At 45.3% G+C, this 19,877-nt stretch overlaps 1 protein-coding gene across 10 annotated transcripts in view; it reads left to right on the plus strand.

Annotated features, from left to right (window-relative positions):
- The first annotated feature begins 562 nt into the window (after positions 1–562).
- NEO1 (neogenin 1) overlaps positions 563–19,877 on the plus strand; it is a 178,600-nt gene continuing 159,285 nt past the window's right edge. For 4 of the 10 annotated variants that reach the window (XM_063169383.1, XM_063169387.1, XM_063169389.1 and 1 more), the window contains exon 1: positions 565–861. In XM_063169383.1, coding sequence (XP_063025453.1) covers positions 747–861 — 115 coding nt within the window. In that variant the 5' untranslated portion in view covers positions 565–746. Of the gene's footprint in view, positions 862–19,877 lie in introns of all 10 variants that reach the window. The other 6 variants (XM_063169391.1, XM_063169393.1, XM_063169392.1 and 3 more) reach the window with 2 other exon arrangements.

Genomic DNA, 19,877 nt, shown 5'->3' on the forward strand with positions numbered 1-19,877 from the left:
GGCATCCCGAACAGAGCAGCAGAGTCGCTCCCAAAGAAAATAAGTTTCCGCAAGTTATTTTTCTGCATTTAGCTCCATTTCGGGTTTCTGGGCGGCTCTGGATCGCTGGTAACCAGCACCATGGCAGAGCAGGGCTCCCTCTTCCCACACCCTCCGGCTCGCCACATAGCGGGGATACCCGGATTGGTGCCGAACCGTCTGGTTTTCCATGTTTTTACGTGTGGAAAACGCGCAGGTCTCGCACTCATGCTGAGCTGGTCCAGGAGAGGGGAAAACATGGATTTATTGCCTTAAAACCCACGAACTTTACGCACCGAACGCCTGAGGGGAGGGGGGGGGAGAGGGGGGGGGGGGCAAAGCGTCGCCCCTCAGGAGAGGGCGGCGGCCCCGCCCCGCCGCGGGCGCACGCGCAGGCGCGGTGGCGCGCGCGGGGGGGGCGGGCGCGCGCACACCTGGCGCGGGGGTCGGGGGCGGGAGGGGAGGAGCGCGCGCATGCGCAAGGCGGGGGCGGGCGGGAGGCGGCGCGCGCCCCGCGGGGTCCGTCTGAGGGAGGGACGGAGCGAGCGAGCGGCGGAGCCCGGCCCGCGATGGAGTGAGGGAGGGAGCGCGGCCGCTCCGCCCGCCCGCCGCTCTCCCTCCGCCGCCTCCGCGCAACCCGCCCGGTAGGGAAGGAAGGCAGGAGGAGCCCCCCGGGGGAGGGGCTGGCGCTGGGTGCAGCCCGGCTGCCGGGCGCGGGGAGTGGAGCGATGGCGGCGCGGAGAGCCCGGCGGCTCCTCGGCTCCCTGTGCATCGCCCTTCTCTTCGCGCAGCCCGCACCGACCGGCGCCGCGGCGCGGAGCGGCTCCCGAAGCCTCCTGACGGGTAAGAGCGCGGCGAGACCCCGGCGGCGGCGGGCGCGGAGCTGTGAGGGGGCGCGGAGGGGTCCGGGGGGCGGCGGGGCCCGGGGCGGCCCCGGCAGGGCGAGCGGTGCCGAGGGGCTGAGCCCGCTCCGCTCCCCCCGTGCGGGCACCAGCAGGGGCCCCTGCGAGCCTCGGGGAGCGGCGGCGGTGCCTCCCCGCGAACAAGGGACATCTGGAGCCCCTTCTGCGGCGGATTGAACGCTTCACCCACCTGTGCTCCCGGCTCGCTGGTACCGGGGAGGGGAGAAGGGCACACCTGAGGGGAATCAGCCTTGCACCTCACCAGTGAGGGGAGAAGGGCACACCTGAGGGGAATCAGCCTTGCACCTCACCAGTGAGGGGAGAAGGACACACCTGAGGGGGATCCGGCTTGCAGCTCACCCCTGAGGGGAGCCGGGCACGGGCGGGCTCTGCCCCGGCTCGGGAGGGCTGCTGGAAGCGGCACGGACTCGGTACCGGCAACCTGTGGAGAGAGAGGAACTTGCCTGGGAACTGCCGCAGTAGCCCAGAAATGAGCGGTCTGGCAGCGTTTCAGCCGCGGTAGTTCTCACACCTTTTACCATTGTTGTCTTTAATGGTCCATGATTGAATCCTGGTTCTTTATAGGCTACGGAAAACGTAATCTCAGCCAGGTGAGGCAGGAGAAGGCTCTCTCAAAAGCCCTTGCATGAGACCATTAATACCACAGAAGCCTCCTTAGCTTTGCAGCGATGTTATCTGCTCGTTATGCCAAATGCTGGCTTAAAAAGTAACTTCTTTATTTCCTTTTTGCCAGCAATAAGATAGTAGGATGCTTGAAAGAAAATCTGGTCTTGAATGCTGAGTGCTGGGATTAAAAAAAAAATACTCCTTGTAGGTTGATTGAATCCTGGTATTTTAAGAGAGAGCTCTGTGCAAATGGAATATGGAAAAAACTGCTGGTCAAATGAGTGTTTTTTAGCAATTTGGGAAAGTAAGAATGGTTAAATTCTGACATTAAATGGTGTAATTGTTCTGTTTCAAATCACATCAGGCAGGATCTTCCACGGTGGTTCTCATCTTGGGCACCACTGATGGAACCATGTGAGCTGACTCCTGTTGATGGGAATATTTTTATTTATCCTCTTACACGGTACAAACTTTACAGATTCCAGGTCTGAAGTAGATTTTTTTCTTTTGAAAAATATTACAGTTTGACTCAATCTGCAGAACATGTGTAACAGATAAGTTACTTTGTTATGTGTAAAATCTTGCCACGTAGTGATTATTTTCTGATATTCCTGCTCTCCTGCCAGCTCAGTGGTCTCATGGTTGTGTTAGTAGCTCTTTGCTAGTTTAAAATAATCTTTTATGGTCTGAGGAAATCAAATGAATAGGTGAAGTTCTGTCTGTTGGAGCCAAATATGTGAATTGAGTCTGCAGAGGGGGGATGATGTGGAATAAAACCTTCATTGGAGCAGGAATTTAGGAGTATCAGTGTGGAAATCTTGGAAGTTCTGGTGAGCTCCTCCTCCTGTGTCCATGGATGTGTCCTGTGGGGTCCCTGGGGAGCACCAGGAGCTGGGCTTTCCCTGTCTGAAGGTGTTTGCACCAGTTACTCAGAGGAAAGGGAGAGAGGCTCTCTTAGCTCTTTGTCTCAATAAAGAGCATGTGTAGTGGATGGAGCTCATTTTAATTCCCACTATTTCCCATCTAATTGCCAGTAGTTTTTCTTAAATCCGGGATGTTCCACATACTTTTATATGGGCAGGTGCTCACAGGAGAGGGACTGGGGTGCAGCTGTTCCATGGCATGAGTTCTCCTGTTGGAGCTCAGACGTGAGGGGGTAGTGCTGCCCTCTGTTCCATGCTCTGGGTGCAGCCTGGTCTCTCCAGGATGCTGGAGGAGCCTCCTCAGGCTGATGCTGAGGGCTGGAGAGACAGAGGAGCAGCAGCTTTGTGGGTCCAGGTGGAGCTTTGGCTGTGGGACCCACAGCTCTCCTTGCCAAGGCTGAAGTGCTGCTTGGATGTCCAGATCAGGGGGTTTTATTGCAAAAAAACCCCAATGCTGGCATTCTGGTGTGGGTCAAAGTGCCATAAATGAGCAGAAGTTGCAGATTTGGAAGCTTGTATTCTTTGTATGGAGTCATGTGTGTTGGAGGGACATTTGATCCTGTTTATAAATAGCTCATCGTGGCTCTCTGAAGAAGAAAAGAGTGCAGCTGAATTATTTTAGGGGAAAACTGTATAACTTCATTTATTTGTGTGTCTGCAAACAGCAGTGTGTTTTCCATTGTAGCTGGTTGCTCTGCAGATAAGGCAAGATGAGCTGCTGATTTTGGAATTGGGACAACATTTCACTTAGCTGAGGGAATAAAACAAGTCAGGAAGAAGCATCAAATTAAGCTAAATCCTGCCTCCTATGACTGTTTGTAACTGAGTTGAGATAAGCACAAAAACTTGGATCTATACAGATTGCATTATTAGAAATAAAAATGAAGCTGGTGTCACCTAATTTTTAATAGGAAAGCTGTGATAGCCTGTATACACCATTAAGATTGCAAATGAGATTATTCAGAAGCAGGAAATTTGTTCTGTCTCTCCCTGGTGTTGCTGAAGTCCTTGGAGTTGGTATTTTGTTTTTAGAGGACAAACTGCTGCTTTGGGAAGTCCCAGTGGAGCAGAGTTAGCAGTTGGTGGGCCTGGAGCTGCAGGAGGAGCCCAGACCTGAAGGGGTCTGTGAGCAGCAAGCTGGGAAGTGCATCCAGGTGCTGTGATGGGATGCTCCTCCTGGGGAGCAGTGGGGGGGATGGAAAGCTGAGGATGGCAACACACATCAGCTGGGTCCCTAGAAACAGCAGGTTGTCATTTGTTTCTGTTGTGTGTGTGCTGCTTGATTATTTCTAATTATATCCCACGTTAAAAATAGAGCAGAAATATTCCGGTCTCGGTTACGGCCCAAGTCAGTTAAGCACCGCTCTCCCTGCTTGATATTCCTGTTCCATATGGACAGGTTGCATGTGGCTTTTGTGCTGCATGTTTATTACCCAGCTAAGAGAATTACTTGACTGGCTTATGAAGCTTTCCTAATAAACTAACACTTCAGTTCCAGAGTTGTCAGGTGTGTGCACACCTGTGCCTAGTGTTCATCACGGTGAAAAGCAGCAAACAAAAAGTGTCATAAAAAAAACAACTTGGCTTAGTTACCTTGTGTTACCTTATCAGTGTGAGTAAGGAAGTTACCTATGGTAGATATTTCCTTATACAAATAAGAGTATTTGGTTGTTCCTGATGATAAGACGCCCTTGTGATTTACACGAGGTTAACCTTCAGCCAGAGATGGTCACAGAAGGCTGGAGACTCTGTCGGCACCTAGCTGGAGTTTGTTGTATGGCCAAGAGAAGGAGAGTGATAATAAATGAGCGAGGAAATGAAGTGGGAGTTTAGGAGAACTACACAAGGAGCAGTGCAATATTCTGCTTAAGGTTTGCTTTCATGCTATTAAAACATTTAACTTGGGCAGAATCAGCCTGAGTGTCACGGGGCCTTTGAAAGTGAATTTTATTATCATCACCAGTGTCGTGGAGATAATTTGGTGTGTAAAATGTGTGCCAGTGTTTGTAGCCAGCTCTAAGCATGCAGTGGTTTTCTGGGTGCAGGATGTTTAAATGCACTTTGCATTGCCTATGAGGAGCTGTAACTGGTTGGTGCTGGTTTCCCATGAGGAATCCCTGCTGGTGTTGGGATGTCTCTTGGTGGAAGGGAAACTCCACTTTGGCTTAGCCAGTTTGTAGGGGTCTCAGTGGGCTCAGGTTGCAGCTTCCCTGCTGGATGCAGAGGGGTTTCCACCTTCCTCCAAGGGATGTGGATTGGGTGTTCAGCCCCTGAGAGCCCCGAAGGCTCAGTGCAGCCTTTGGGAATGGCCATGGAGGCACAGGCCCGTGTTTGCCTCTCTGTGTGCCAGGCTGAGAGGGGAGAGCTCTCAAACACTGGGATTGTCCTGCCAGAGTCAGACACACCTCTGGCTCTCCACTATTGAAACATAATACCCCAGGCTATTGATTTTTTAAAAAGGCAGAATAGTTCTTAATAGAGCAAATGCCTCAGAGCAGTGGAAACAGTCATATTTTACTGATTGGGTGCTATTGATTTCATCCTCCAGTGAAATTGCCAAGATGAAAGTGGTAATCCTGATTAATTCCATATAAATAGATAAGCCTGATTTGTATGTGTACAGTTGCAGGGTTGTGTAGGAAAACTGAAAGCCTGCTTTATGTGATCTATTAGGTGCTTTAATTTCCAGGGTTTTTACCATTTAGTATTCATGCAGAGGAGCATCTTAATTTTACAAAAGAAGCAGACTATCAATTTATGATAAATCCTTTTTGCATCAGTTAAAATATATTTTTTTCCTCATTAAAGCTGCCCTTACCAAAGGCAATGAAGGAATTGGAATATTCTGCTGCTAAACTTTCTTGGGATTTTGGGTAATTCCCTGGAGTGTGTAACAACCACAAGCTGTTTGATTTGTGCAAAAAGAGAAGAGGTTTAATTTTAATGAAAAGTAATAAATTACTCTAGAGGAATTTTTTCTTTTTACATCAACACTAAACTTATCACTTCACTTGTTGCTGCTGAATGTTTTGGGATTGGGTGTATGAGTAGGAAAGAAATGAGTTAAATCCATTAAGGTGCTGTTCACACAGGACTGCCCATCTGGGAACTCACTGGGCTCCAAATACATAAACTTGGGTATTTTTTAATGGCATCACTGATTCTCACTGCCAATCTCTGAACTTTCCTGGTTCAGCTTTGGGTTTGCTGTTGTGATGTGACCAAGACTGAGCATGGCATTTTTGGGAAGGAATGTAGTGGTCATTCAGTCATTTAACAATGTTTTATTTTCCTATTCCTCTGACATTCTAGCTTTCATAGTTTTCCAGTGAGAAATTTCATTTTAAGTTGATTTAAAAACAGTGAATTGTACAATGGAGAGAGCTTTTTGCCCCTCCAAGTGTGTTGTTCTGCATATGTTAGCTGTGAATTTTCTTCACTCTGGAGCTGTTTGTGCAGCTGGCTTGGTGCTGGTTACTACTGCAGAAATTCAGATGTGTCTGCTTACCCTGAATTTCTTCATTTGTACATTTTAATCTATTGATCTTCTTTTCCTTAGTGCATTGCAGAGGTTTTAGCTTGTGTGATGGACTGTTGGTGGTGTGGATTTTGATGACTCAGTTCTTTTGGGTCTCATCAAAGCATGGCAGTTGGGTGATAATTTTTGGTATCCTCTAGTCATACAATTTTGTTTGGAGATCTTTTAAAAGTGGAAAGGCTGTTTTTTGATTAAATTACCCGCTAATTCATCCCTCTGCTCAAAGAAATTGTGCACTACTGTCTGTTGTAGTTAGATCAGATTTAAATTGTTATGTATATGGCTGTGGAGCTTACTGTGTCTTTATTATGTTTGGTTTTGTTATTATTTTAAACCCCCATGTTTTTGTACTTCTGCCTGCTGATCCCTTAAAATTTCCCTTTGTCTCTCCTAGCAGGCACCTCTGTGCTTGATATCCTTGGGCGTTTCAGTGCTTCATCAGTTGGACTTTGCCATCTGTTTGTTTTTTTAACTTTCTTTTTGGCTTACAAATTGGTGTCACTTACAAGAGGGTTGAATTCTAGCTCATATATCTGGAGTCCAAATATATTTTACCTTTGTTTTTTGCCTGCTGCCTGTCTTGGATGTCTTGGAGCTGTCAGGGTTGGTGACACTGGGTCAGAGTGTGTGTCAGCAGCCAGCACAGTTGTCAGCTGTTATTATTGCCATACTTTGATGAATTTATCTGGTTTGATGTGTTTTTAACTGGTGACATGTGTCCAGTGCTGCTGCTGACCTCGGGGTGAGCAGACAGGGCAGGCTGTGCTGGGGGCTGCACCAGTGCAGCCTTGCCTGTTAACATATTTAACTTAGACCTGATATGGTTCTGAGGAGACTTTGTGCTTATCTCCAGCTTCCATTCATTTCATGTTCTGCATGGAGTTCCCAGCCATTTAATGAGTGCTTTTCTGGGCAAGTTTTGCTGTATTTGTTGTGTACTTTATGATGGTATTTTGAGCCATGGTAAATCTCAGTTTGTCTTCATGTTTATGTGACACTATGAATAAATCCAATATCTTTATTATCTTTCTATATTTCAGATTGTGTATTTATAACACAGCATTGCTCCCTGCATTGTCTGGGAAGTAAAAGCTCCAGCTCTGATTGTGTTGGTTCCATTTCTTCCTTTCATCTTCCTTTTGGCAGAGGCACCTTTGTGTTGCTGCCATCACTAACAGACTTGAGCACTTGGAGGCAGCTTCCAGGTTTTTTTCGTTCCCTAGTTCTCAGTGTAATTGTCCCACAGCTTGCTTCCACTTGGACTGAGATGGAGTCAAGCCCTGGATAAGCTTCATCTTTCTTGGCTTTCCTCTGTAGTTAATGAGCCCAAACATCTCCTCTTAACACGGCCCTGTGGTTTGTGCATTGAAACCTTAGAATGTAACTGTAGTGAGGAAGGGAGAGCCACAAATAGAGGTGTTTGGATATTCCTTCTAAAAGTAGAACAGCCTGCCAAAAGTCATTTCAGTCATTAGACCTGTCATGACTTTTAAAATTGAGAAGTGGAGTCTAGCTTGTCTTCAGAATTTTAAGAGAGGTCACATTGCTTTAAAAAAACAAACAGAAGAATCACAGAATCATTTAGGTTGGAAAAGCCCTCCAAGATGGAGTCCAGTCATTTCCTCAGCAATGCCCAGTGCACCACTAAACCATGTCCCCACGTGCCACACCCACATGTCTTTTAAAGAACTGAATAATTACTTGGAATTATGGCTGTTGTAGTGTTGTGCATAGCAGAGAGGAAAGCTGGGTGTTAACAAGAAGATGAAATATTTCCAAAAGTGATTTATAAAGCCAAATGTTCCAGTTTGAAAACAGGCAAGGAAGGAAGTATAAAAAACTGGAAATAAAGGAAAACTGCATGCAGAACCATTTTTTGCTGTGGTGAGACACCTCAGCAGTTTGTTGTACGCTCCAGTGCTGTGGGGATTGGAATTTTTAGTGGTGGGCTGTGAGTGCTCACCTTGCAGAAAATCCAGGTATTTTGTTATTGATTTGTGAGTCCTCCATCAGGAATGTGCTGGGCCAGATAGGAAACACAGGCAAGATGAAGTTGTAGCCAAGTGTTAATCCCATTTTGGTGTTTAGTGTCAGTGTTCCAGGCTGGCAGTGCCACTGCAGGGAGGGCTTCTGTGCCCTTCCTTGGCTTTCCTGGGTGCTTGTGGAGGATGTGGAGAATTGAATCAGATCCCTGCTCTTCTGCTGCACCAGTACCCGTGCTGGCAGGAGGGAGAGGGTGTCATGGGCACGGGGAAGGGTGACACGGGCACAGGGAACACTGCCACTGCTTTCTGCTGGGGTGGGGATTGGCATAGGATTGGAGTGTGAACAGCACTGTGAGCAAAATAACATTGTGTCTCTCATGTCACCGTTTTCATCTTTAATATTAATGTGTTAGAGCATATAGATTCCAGATCTGTAGACTGAAACTTTCTCAGAAACTGTGCATTATTTATTAGTAAATTCATTGAGAAAGAAATGTTTCATGAAAGTTCATTTTCAGATTGGTAACGAATTCTCAGTTCAGCTTTAATTACTGCTTTGGTTTGTAACTTCTTTTCCCACGCTGAAATTTCATTTGTTTGTCTGGTTCTGAAGTGGGAATAAAGCTACATGTTTCATCTTAAAATACTTAGCCTTGAGGGGAAAAAAATGCAAAACTGCCCAACAGGTTGTGGTTTCAGAGAAGGATGGAGGCCTGACAGCTCTGAATGTACTCACTTGCAGAAGTCCAGAGGGAACCTCGAGTCATGATGCTTGTCTTGTGTAATGTGTCATTTTTAACAGCTGTGCTGTGGCTTTTTGGGGCCTGGACTTTCATCCCTGTATCAATAATGAAGTCCTGGAAGGGCAGCACTTCATGGAAACCTGGTTGGAATCGTAAGAAAAATTCAAGTGTTGTAGGGTGTGCCAGTATGGTTGTGAGGGAAATGGGAGCACTCTTGACAGCCAAACCAGCCCTCAAGAGAGAGGAGAATGGCAGCCAGCTGAATGGCTCAGGATGGCATGGTTATTTTTTTCAGGGTAAAATGAAGTTGAAGTGCTGGGGTGGCTGGTGGGGAGCTGAGGAGGTGGAAAACTGCTCCCTGCCTGCACTGGGCTCTGTTGTGCTGTGTTCTTGGTGGTTCTGCAGAGCAGATAAAGTGTTTTGGTTTGTCTTGGTTACCCCTTTTTACTGAAGGAGATGTTGGTGATGCAGAGATGGAAATCCTGGGGCTGATTGATACACCAGCCTCTGCCAGCCCCTGTGCCTTGTCTGTGCTGAAGGGACAGATAGTCCCAGGGTTCCAGCTGAAATCACAGCATCTGTTCTTAATCATTTGCAACAGCAAATTTAATACATTTTATGGGACACTATTTTCATTAGCATTAAGAGCACTTAGAGACTGCACCACAGATTTTGGGTGGGACAGCCCTCCTTCATCATTTTCCGGAGTTGCTTCCTTTTCTGGAATCTGACAAGGCTTGTCTTCTGTTTGAAGTGTAAAATAGTTTATTTATCCAAATCTTCACATGTTCTTGTTTGCTCATACCTACTTCAGGTCTTCAGAGCCTTCATTTTAGCTTCTATAGTTCTTCTGTTGCTATGGATTCTTTTTACTTATCTCCTTATTTGAAGTTATGGTAGGTTTTGAAAAATACCTGGCTAGTATGAGATAAGAGATGGTTGAGATACCTGCAGTGATTTGGTAACCAGCTTGTGTTGTGGTTTTATGTAACTTTTTGGAGATGTGGATGAAAGAAAACCCACACAAACCATAAGTGCAGAAAATGGAGTGTCCTGTTGGCACAGCTGGAGCACCTTGGCAGTTCCACTGAGTGTGGGTTTGTGTTCTCCCCATTTCAATGTGTTGTCTGTGAGTGCAGATAGATAGGATTTCTTGTAGGTGATGTAAATATTGTAGGTCTGCTCTAAACTGAGGGCCAGAATCTGCAAGGCAACACCACAGCATGTGAATAGAGGTTTTTGTATTTCACCTCTGAGACTTCTGGAGGGGAAAATTGACTTCTGAATGTGGGAAGAGGAGAACCAGGCATCAGATGCACCCAGAGCAGGATCCAGTGCATTCCACATTCTAGGTAGTGCTGGTTAAAGGCTTTCCCTGCTTCAGCTCACTTGGAATCTTGTGTGCTCATGGTAACAGCATGAACAGCCCCAAATCTGAAGTGTTGGTTTCTAAAGTAATGTTTTCCAGTTGTTTTCTTTGCTGTTGTTGCCAGCTTTTCATTTCACTGAGGAAATCAGTCTGAATGGAAAAAGGCAGCATTCACAGGAGCTGGAAATGTGTGCTAGATCTGATCTCTGGGTGCAATCTGCTTTGTGCTGTTTGTTGTTCTCTCTGGAACTTCCTGTGGAGGCACCACTGCTCAGGGCTCTAGCAGAGCCTGAGCCTGGGCTTTGGGGTTTCATCTTTGCTTGCCAATTTATCCTGGGCAGACTTTATGGCTTTAGCATTTTCAAGCATGTCCTTTACTCATTTACCAATATAAGGACCTGTAAGAAGTAGATTTTTGCCTTTACTTTTGTCTTATGTGATCTTAAGCATTTTCTCCAAGTTTTCCCCATTCAAGACATCATTGTTTCTTCAGAGGGATTTGAAAGGTTATCAAGTGCTTGTTTCTGTTATTACAGATGAATATATGGAGCATATTGATTGCTTAAATGTAATTTAGCTCCTGTCATGTGAGCAACTACATCATTCTGAACTTGTGTGCTGAAGGCCTCTTGGTTGTTGTGTGTGAGCACAATGAGTGGAGGTGATGGTGTTCATTTAAAAAATAAAATAATAGCTGGTCTTTGTGGGTTGTGCCTCGGTGGGGGTGCTGAGAGCCTGGTGGAACCATTGCCAAGTGCAGAGCTGGGTTCACTGCCCCTGACTGTGATTCCCTTGGGAGGCAGAGCTGGATTTCCAGAATGAGTGAATGAAAGTCAGATCACCACACATTCAGTGACCTGCCATGTTACTGGCAGCTGATTTCGTGTAACTTGTGCAGTCTTTCAGTGTAGTGAGGGGATGGTAGGTTGAGTTGCTGCTTTATATCAATAACCCAAAGACTGAAAATTTATTTGGGTGACTCTTGTCCTACAGCAAAACCTAGAAGTGGTTTGAAGTTACAAAGTTTTAAGACCTTTCAGATACCTTGTAGCCAGGGAACTGCCCTGTATGTTACTGCTGGTTTTCTTCAAGCTTTCTCAGAAGTGGTGTCAGAAACAGGGCTTAGTATTTTCTTTCAGGGCTGTCCAGAGGTGCTGTGTGGGTAAGGAGCCATTACCATCCTCTGCAAAGGAGCAGGAATATTTCTGTTTTCAGGAAGCTGCTACAGCTTTTTAGGCAGAGCTTTGGAATTCTAAGCTAACAAGAACCCTGTTTGCTTTATTGCCTGGCAAATTCCTCTTCAGGCAGTTTTCCTGCAGATTGATAGGCAGGTGTTAGATGCTGACCAAACTGGGTATCACTGTGAAAGCAGAGCCACATTTAATTCATTCTTCAGCCTTTAATGATAATAACAGTTACATTCGTGCAGACTTACAGCAGTTGGAATCAGAAACGTCCATGCTCCTGCTGTAATTGCTTCTATACCCTTCCAAGGCTGTAACACAGCCTTCAGTGGTGGCTGTGCAGATGTAATTTCGTTTTGAGGTGCCATTTCCTAAATGCTTTTAGAATAAAAAAAATGTGATACTTGTTTCCAAGCCTTGTGATCGGCATGTGCAGGGAAAGATGGATTGAGGAATGGAGCTGGAATGGTCTCTGCAGGTGGGTTACTGCTCACTGTGAGTGAGGTGGGGTAATTAAAGAGTGAGCTTGAATAGACCAGGAGGCAAACCCCAACTTTTCTACCCCCAAACCCTTCAGTTTATGTAACTGTGACTGCCCTGAGCTTTTGTATACAAACGGCACACACATGACTCAAAACCTGATTAAGATAGTATAAATATTTGACAAAAATAGCTCATAAATGCTATCTTTGAGCAGGCTTTTGATGCAGGAAAGGAGCAGCTGGACAAATTTGCATTTACAAATCATTTACCTTAGGAGAAAGCTCAAGTTCAGTGCCTTATCACAAAGGCATTGCACGTTAATTATTTATCATGTGCTTTGATGCCGGGTTCTTGCTTTAATAAACCGTTCTGGGGGAGGTGCCTGCTGCTCCTTTTAGCTCAGCTCCTCCCTCCCTCCCCTCCGGGTAAACCCTGCAGTGCCTTTCCTCAGAGTTTGCCTTCCAAGTTGCTGCTAAGTTGGATTTCACAACTTTTTGTTAAAATTAGAAACGTTTATGTGATATGTATTTAATTGCTCTGCCTCTGTCATCCCCGTGTCTAACTTTGTAATCTCTATAAAGATAGAACTGGACCTGATTTCATTCCTCTCTTTTACATATGTTTTTGCACTTTCAACATTTTCTTTACAGAAAATGATCAATAGAAATGTTTATCATGGAAGTCTGATTAGAACTGTCCGTGCCATCTGTACGTGGCTTAAAAGTAGAAATTTGGTGGTCTCAGCACAGAAAATGTAAACTGCTCTGGTCATAGGACAGTCACTTCAAGCTTGTAAATTCTTGAGAAACTGCACTGATAACTTGGAGATCGTTTTGAGCATGACTGTAACACTCTGAGATATTCCTGAAGTCGCTTCATGATTTTTGGTGTACAAAAATAAAGATTTTTCTTAGACTGTACTTCTGGAATGTGGACATCTTGTGCCATCCACAAGCTAAACTTAAATAGCAATTAGAAAACTGTAATTCTTGTAGTTAAAATCTGTGTTGGAGTTTTAATCAGAAATTCTCTGTATAGATCTGTTTTCTGGTGGCTTTTGTTTTCAATTCTGGAAAAATCCTGTATTTCCCTTTGCTCACAGTGTCTTTGGGAGGTGTGTGAGATGGATAATGTACACACAGCCATGGGTTTGTTTAGCTTGGAAAAGTCCTTTGGATTGCTGAGTCCAGCTCTTCCCCCAGCACTGCCAAGGCCACGTGGAGCCATGTCCCCAAGTGCCACATCCACACAGCCTCTAAATCCCTCAGAGATGGGGACTGTGCAGGGTCAGACAGCCCCTCAGGGACTGTCCCTGGCACCCAACCTCCCAGAGAGCCCCTCAGGGACTGTCCCCAATGTCCAACCTCCCACACAGCCCCTCAGTGACTGTCCCTGGCACCCAACCTCCCACACAGCCCCTCAGGGACTGTCCCCAATGTCCAAACTCCCAGAGAGCCCCTCAGGGACTGTCCCTGGCACCCAACCTCCCAGAGAGCCCCTCAGGGACTGTCCCCAATGTCCAACCTCCCAGACAGCCCCTCAGGGACTGTCCCCAATGTCCAAACTCCCAGAGAGCCCCTCAGGGACTGTCCCCAATGTCCAACCTCCCAGAGAGCCCCTCAGGGACTGTCCCCAATGTCCAACCTCCCAGACAGCCCCTCAGGGACTGTCCCTGACACCCAACCTCCCAGACAGCCCCTCAGGGACTGTCCCCAATGTCCATCCTCAGCCTCCCCTGGGGTCTCTGGGGTCCCTCTGTGCCCTCCTGTCAGGGGCTTGTAGGGGACAATGAGGTGTCCCCGAGCGTCCTTTGCTCAGGTTTTGTGTCTGCCTGTTCATCCCCGAGGCTCCCTGAGGTGTTGGAGCTGTCATGGGGAGGGGACAGCTCTCTCCCCCCACCCCAGAATTGTTAAGGATCACGTGTATGCTCTTTCTGGCTGTCAGCAATTAGCTTTTCAAGTAAACATTGAAAGGATTTTTAAAGATGTGAAAAGGAGTATAATTAAGGAGAATGTTACTACCTTAATGTGGCCTGGAAGCCACATTGGGATTGAATAATTTTATTTAAATATATTTGCTTGGCAAAGGAGGTGAATGCTGTAGTGAGGGCCTCCTTCTTCAGGACCGTTTTCTTTGTTAGCCTGGTGCTTGGAGCCTTTCTCAAGTGTTTCTCGTTGTAGAAAAATTGGTTCTCCTTTCTTAATTTTTTTTAAAAGCACTTTAACCCTTGAGCACTCTGTATGAAGTTGAATAGGAGAAGAATAGATAGCTGGCTGTGCCTGTGCCGGGGATGGAAATAGGAAAAGATGTTTTGCTTTCTAATTTCGCTTGTTCTCGTGGTTTTTTTCCCTTAGTGGAAGTGCCAGAGCAGGAGTCTGCCCTCCTTAATGAACACTTCCAATCGCTGGCTGCATCCCACAAGAATGTGAAAGTACCAGCGAATTTTTAGAGGTCTTAATTTGTCAGCGGCCGAAGCCGCCCCGTTAGCGCTGCAGTTGAGGCTCATTCCCGCTGCTGTGACCCCCCCAAAGCCCTCGGTGCCTTTCGTGGGCCGGGGACGTTCGGAGCCGCTCTGTTCCCCGGGGCTGCTCTAATCCCCTCGGGGATATTTTCATTGCCTGACAGAGCACAGGAATGTCTGAGGCCGCCGCAGGGGGCTGGGGAGAGCTCTCGGCCGTGCGGGAGCGCCTGCCCTGCCCTGCCCTGGAAGCGGCCGCAGCCCGGAGCCGGCGCCTTGTCCTGGCCGGGAGGAGGAGGAGGAGGAGGAAGAACCCACGCCCGCATCGCGCTCCTGCGGCGCGGGTCGGTCTGAGGATGGATTTCTGCCGCTTGCTTTCTGTAACGCTGGGCACAAAGGACCACGACTGCAGCCTTCACCTGCAGCCACTTTTGCCTTGCCCTGCCACGCCAGCCCTGGATTCTGGGACTACCAAACCCACAAGTTCAGTCTTTCTAGAATTTACCAGACTGAGAACTCCAACTGCTGCTCCAGCGTGGCTGTCAGAGACAAAGCTTTTCCCAATCCATTGTGGCAGCTTTTCTACGTGGTTATTGTTCTTAATGCACGCTCCCGCTGGAATCGTTTGCAAGGGAAAAGCTGTTTCAGTGATCTATACAGAGAAATAAATCCTGATTCTTACACATTGGGGGAGAAAATGTATACTGTGAGGGCTAAGTGGGTTTTGTTACCCCAAAGTCAAGTGCAGGAAAGCCTTGAAGATGTAAATATGTTCAAATTCTGTGTTAGTCAACACAATTGATTTCACACACGACTTGCATCAAAAAAGTAAATTTTTATATTTCTGAGGCTAAACACTTACAATATTATTCTGAAACACTGTGTTGTGCACAAGTTACAAGGAAATGTAGCTGCTTGCACTTGATGTTGTTTATCCAACCCTTACTCAATGTTGTAGCTCTTTGATGTAGCCTTTGCTTGAAGAGTGTTCTGAATTTTGCTGTTAGATGTTAATGATGCCAATATTAAGTCAATTCTTTCTGAGTACCTAATCAATATACAGAATTATTTTTTTATGTGCCAGAAATTGATTTTAACACTACTTTTTTCTCTCTAGCTTTCCTGGGTTCTCAGGACATTATTATGAGAAACAGGTACAAAAATGTCTTTTACACAGGTATTAGTTTTGTGGCATGGTACAGAACTGACAAAGGAATTAAACTTATTAAGTGTATAGTCCTTGCAAGGATTTTTCATGTGGGCTAGGCAATCTAGTTTTGAATATATTAAAGCAGGAGGTTTGTGGGAATATGGCACAGGGAACTGCCTGGTGTCTTGAAAGCTCCACAGAAAACTCTGTAATTATGTTCACTAACTTAGAAGAAAACAACCTGTGAATTTGACGGGACAGCTTCTGTCAGACACAGATGTCACAAAAATATCCCAAGTCCTTGTTTTGGTACATTTGCTGGACTTTGTTACCCATCCAGAAATCTCCAAGGCATCCAAACTTTGAGATCCTTCTTTAAATGGCATCAGGTAGAGGTAGGGTACCATACATACACATTTGTGCTGCTAAATTTAGAATAAACCCTACCATTAGCTCAGAGACTCAGATCAAACCAGTTTAAAACCCAGACTTGTCTGGTGCTCTGGGGTACCCAGATGAGCTCACCTGGTGGGGTGCAGCCTGGCTCCAGTGCTGTTCTTGGGGTTGCTGTGCTGTTTGTTTTGCACAAAACTGGAAATTAAAATAAGATGTCAGTCTTTTCATAGCCCTTCTCATATGGAAGGAAATCGACTTGGCTTGTTACTGTGACAAGTGGATTTTATTGTAATGTGTTGGTGCACTGTTGTTTTGTGCACATTACACCATTCTTATGCATATAGTCTGGTCACATCATAGTTTATTCATCACTGAAATTGTTCTGGAAAGTGCAGAGCTCCCAGCAATTGTCACTTCCCTGAGTCTTTCTGAATGGCTTGAAATCACTCTGAACTCTTGAACTGTCTTTTCTTGTTCCTCTGAATATTAACCTTATCACTTGAGAAACGAGCACAGTTTGGGTGCAGAGAATACACAATACTCCATCCTTTCAGTCCCCCAATTTTACTTTGCATGGAAATCAAAATAGAAAATTCCAAAAGCCAAGTGTTCCCACGTGACTGCAGGGTGTAAGGTGACCTTCTTGGCTCTGCTCCCAGTCCAGGAATGTAAAGTTTCTTTGAGTTAGACTTTGAAACAGGTATTACTTTACAATTTAATTGGCTGCATACATCTCAAAAAGGATATAAACCAGTGGGTTTTTCCACTCTGGAGACATAAAGGCTTGTTTCACAGGAGAGGAGGCATAAACAAGCTGGTACAAGGAGCCCTGTATGAACTGAGCTATACTGTATACTTCAGGGGGAAAAAAATAGTTGGAATTTTTTTTTTTTACCTTGTGGGTTTTGGCAGTGTAAAACAAAACAGTCAGTGTTCTCTTATAAAGCTGAAGAATTCTTTTATATCTTGAAAACATATTTAAAGACCCCCTCCCCAGGTCTTTGTGGATCACTGCAGATGTTGTTGAGCCTTAATTTTGCTGGAGGTTCTTGCTCAGTGTGGTCACTCCGTGCTTGGTGCGTGCTGGTGACAATTGCAGAGCTGGGGCAGCAACCAGCTGCTTTGGAACCAAAGGCCACTGCCAATTAGAGACAAGAAAAAAGAGAAATTCAGAACATTTTGAGCCGTAAAACCTTTGTTTTGGAGGTTTTTTCCCTTTTCTATTTTTTTAATAACTGAAAGTGATCTAATTAGTGTCTGTAGCTGGATCTGAAAGGCTTTTGCTGACCTATATTGAGACCCCTTTCATCAGCTCCTGTGTGGGGAAGATCTCAGTAGCAGTTATTTAGCAGTGAGGAGCCAGACATTGCAGGGAGGGTGGATAAGCCTCTTAGTTCTTTGAATCTTGTTTTGCTAGTTGTTTGTTCATTCCTGACTTCAATATTTGTGGCTTATCTGCAATTTTAATCTGACTTTACTGTTTTGACCCTTCTTTCTTTGTAATCTGTGGCTTTTAATGTCTAAAAGGTCCTAAATATTTGATCAAAATAAGACCTAATTCCCCTTCTGAAGGAATAAATCACTTGAAAAGTGGCAGAAAGAGAAACCATATGCAGGGAAAATGTAGTTTGAGGGGAAAGCTAGAGCGTGCAAGCAGACCCAATCAATTACTGAGGCTTGGCACTAATGTTCCCTCTGCTCCCCACTTGGGGACTTTGCATTAATCTGTTTAACACTGAGAGCTCTGGGCACACAGCTTGGGCCTGGCTGGTTCTGTCCATCTCATTTTGTCCTGGGTGCTGCATTTGTGCTCCAGGTGCACTCAGTGTTCCTGTACAGCTGCACTGGGTGTGCTCTGGGTTGTTTGGAGCAGAGCACAGGGATCCATCTCAGTTCCTCTGTGCTTCAGAATTCCAAGAGGATGTTGAGGTAATGTGTGTCCTTCCTAATGCTGATTTAGCAGAGTCTTCCTGCTCTCCACCTTTCACCAAAGAGAATTTGTTAAAGCTGATGATGAAACCACCACATTTGAGTTATTCAGACATGGGACTAGAGGAGAATCTTTTTCCTCTGAACTTGACATCACTTGACATCTTCAGAGCTCCTTAACAAAGATGATGAGCAGCCTTCATCCTGGGGCTGAATTAATCAAACTGGTAAATGCCCAAAGGAGATGCAGGTTTGGGTAACATCCATGGCAAAATAGCTCCTAGTTATTTTAAAGAAAGACTTTTAGTCATGAGGTTTTTCACTTGTGGATTTGGTTGCCAAGAAAAAGTTGGAAAAAAATTCATAGAAATTATCACTGTTCTCCCATTTTACAAAATGTCATTTTCAAGTAATTCCTGACCTATTAGCTCCTGGAAATTTTGTTTAATCTTATCTGAATATTTACTGGCCAAGTAGTTAAAATATTATTTAAACACAGGCTATCATTTATAGCTGATTTTTTTTTTAATAAAAGCTAAATATTTAAAGTTGAGCTTGCTTTAAAGTCAACATTTATATTAATGCATAACTAAATATTCTGGCAGCACAAGCCTGACATTTAAAAGAAATTCATATGAGTAGGAAGGGAGAAATCAGTGGATAAGCACTGGCAGTTGAGTTTAAGTAGTAGCTGGATTCTGACAGACATCAGTTCAGTGGATCCTTCATTCAACCCTAAAATATTCATCAGGAGCAGGAAAATTGGGGTGACTGTGTCTTGTGCTGAGTCTGGAGTGAAGAGGAGCGTGTGGGAAGTGGAGATCACAGCAGCTCACCATCAAAGCTCTGCTCTCCCAACCAGAGAGGCTTTTGTTCCACACATCTCACATCTGCACAACATGGCAGAACTCAGGGGCAGGAGCCTTTCATGTGTGCTGTTTAAAAAGGCTCAAACAACACCCAAACAACTTCTCCCTGTGTTTACAGCATTCCAGTTAATTCCCCAGAAAAGCAGCTTGACACTGGTATTAAGTAATTTTATGTCATAAATATTTCTTTTGAATGTAATAACATGTGAAAAGTTGTACAGATGGGTTTTAAGCAGTCTGATGTATACAAAATATCTTTCTTGCTCCAAAGATTAGGGTTTGGTGCTGTGATTATGGGTTATCATCATGAAAATGATCAGCCTGGCCTCGAGGGGAGGAGCTTTGTAATAATAGAGTGATGATTTTTAGAACAACCAGAGGATGGGATGACCCAGTAAAACTGTTTTCTTGTTTTTTCAGAGTAACAGGATTAACAGATCGATCCAAATAGATCAATTCTTTAGTCTGACTAAGCATTGAAAGGCCACCACCTGTGAAATCCTCACTTTGAAGTCCTGGTGATCTAATTGTTTTACTTTCAGGTGTAACACTTCTGTGGAAAAGAAGTCTGATGGAATTTTTACTCAGTAACTTCTACGTGACACAATAAGATCAGTTGCAGGTAAAATTGTCATGTAAAAACAAAACAGAAAGGGTGTGTTACATGTGCAGACACATGGCTGTTTTGGACATGAAGAAGAGAGAAAAAGAGGAGTTGGGAGCATGAAGCATCAGGATAAATGTGTTGAGAAGGAAATCCTTGTCCCCAGAATGACTGGTGATTCACTCTGTGTTCCCCTTCCCCTTTCAGACTCATTCCCCAGCCCGGTTTTCCATTTGTGGTCGGGTGCCCTGCTGCTTTCAGACAAATCACAAAAAGCCCAAGATGTTGGGCATTACCTGATCAGTTCATTGCTTTTCTCCTCTTCGGATGAGAGGTTTGGCCCAAAGAAAAACCCATTGTTAGGGAGCCAGGAATGGGTCTGTGTGTGCTGTAGGAATGTACTTTTAATATTCTTGGACAACTTGCCTCTCAACAAGAATTGTTGCTGTTGGAGCTGCAAAGACTGAATCAGCTTCCTGAGGGGAAGCAATTGTAAAATATCCAGGAAGTTGTTGGGAAATGCAAACTTCTGCTCCTGCCTGCTTGCTCTGGAGTGCTCAGCTCTCAATAGCAGCAGCCACAGGAAAATGGAGCTGTTTTCAGTGGTAGAAAACTCTCTTGTAGCCTGGCTGTCGGAGATGTGGCATCAGGCACCGTTCAGCTCAGCCCTTGCACAGGTTTGTCACCACATGAGAGGAA

The sequence above is a fragment of the Melospiza melodia genome, chromosome 15, assembly GCF_035770615.1.
Source record: "Melospiza melodia melodia isolate bMelMel2 chromosome 15, bMelMel2.pri, whole genome shotgun sequence".
Lineage (NCBI taxonomy): Eukaryota > Metazoa > Chordata > Aves > Passeriformes > Passerellidae > Melospiza > Melospiza melodia.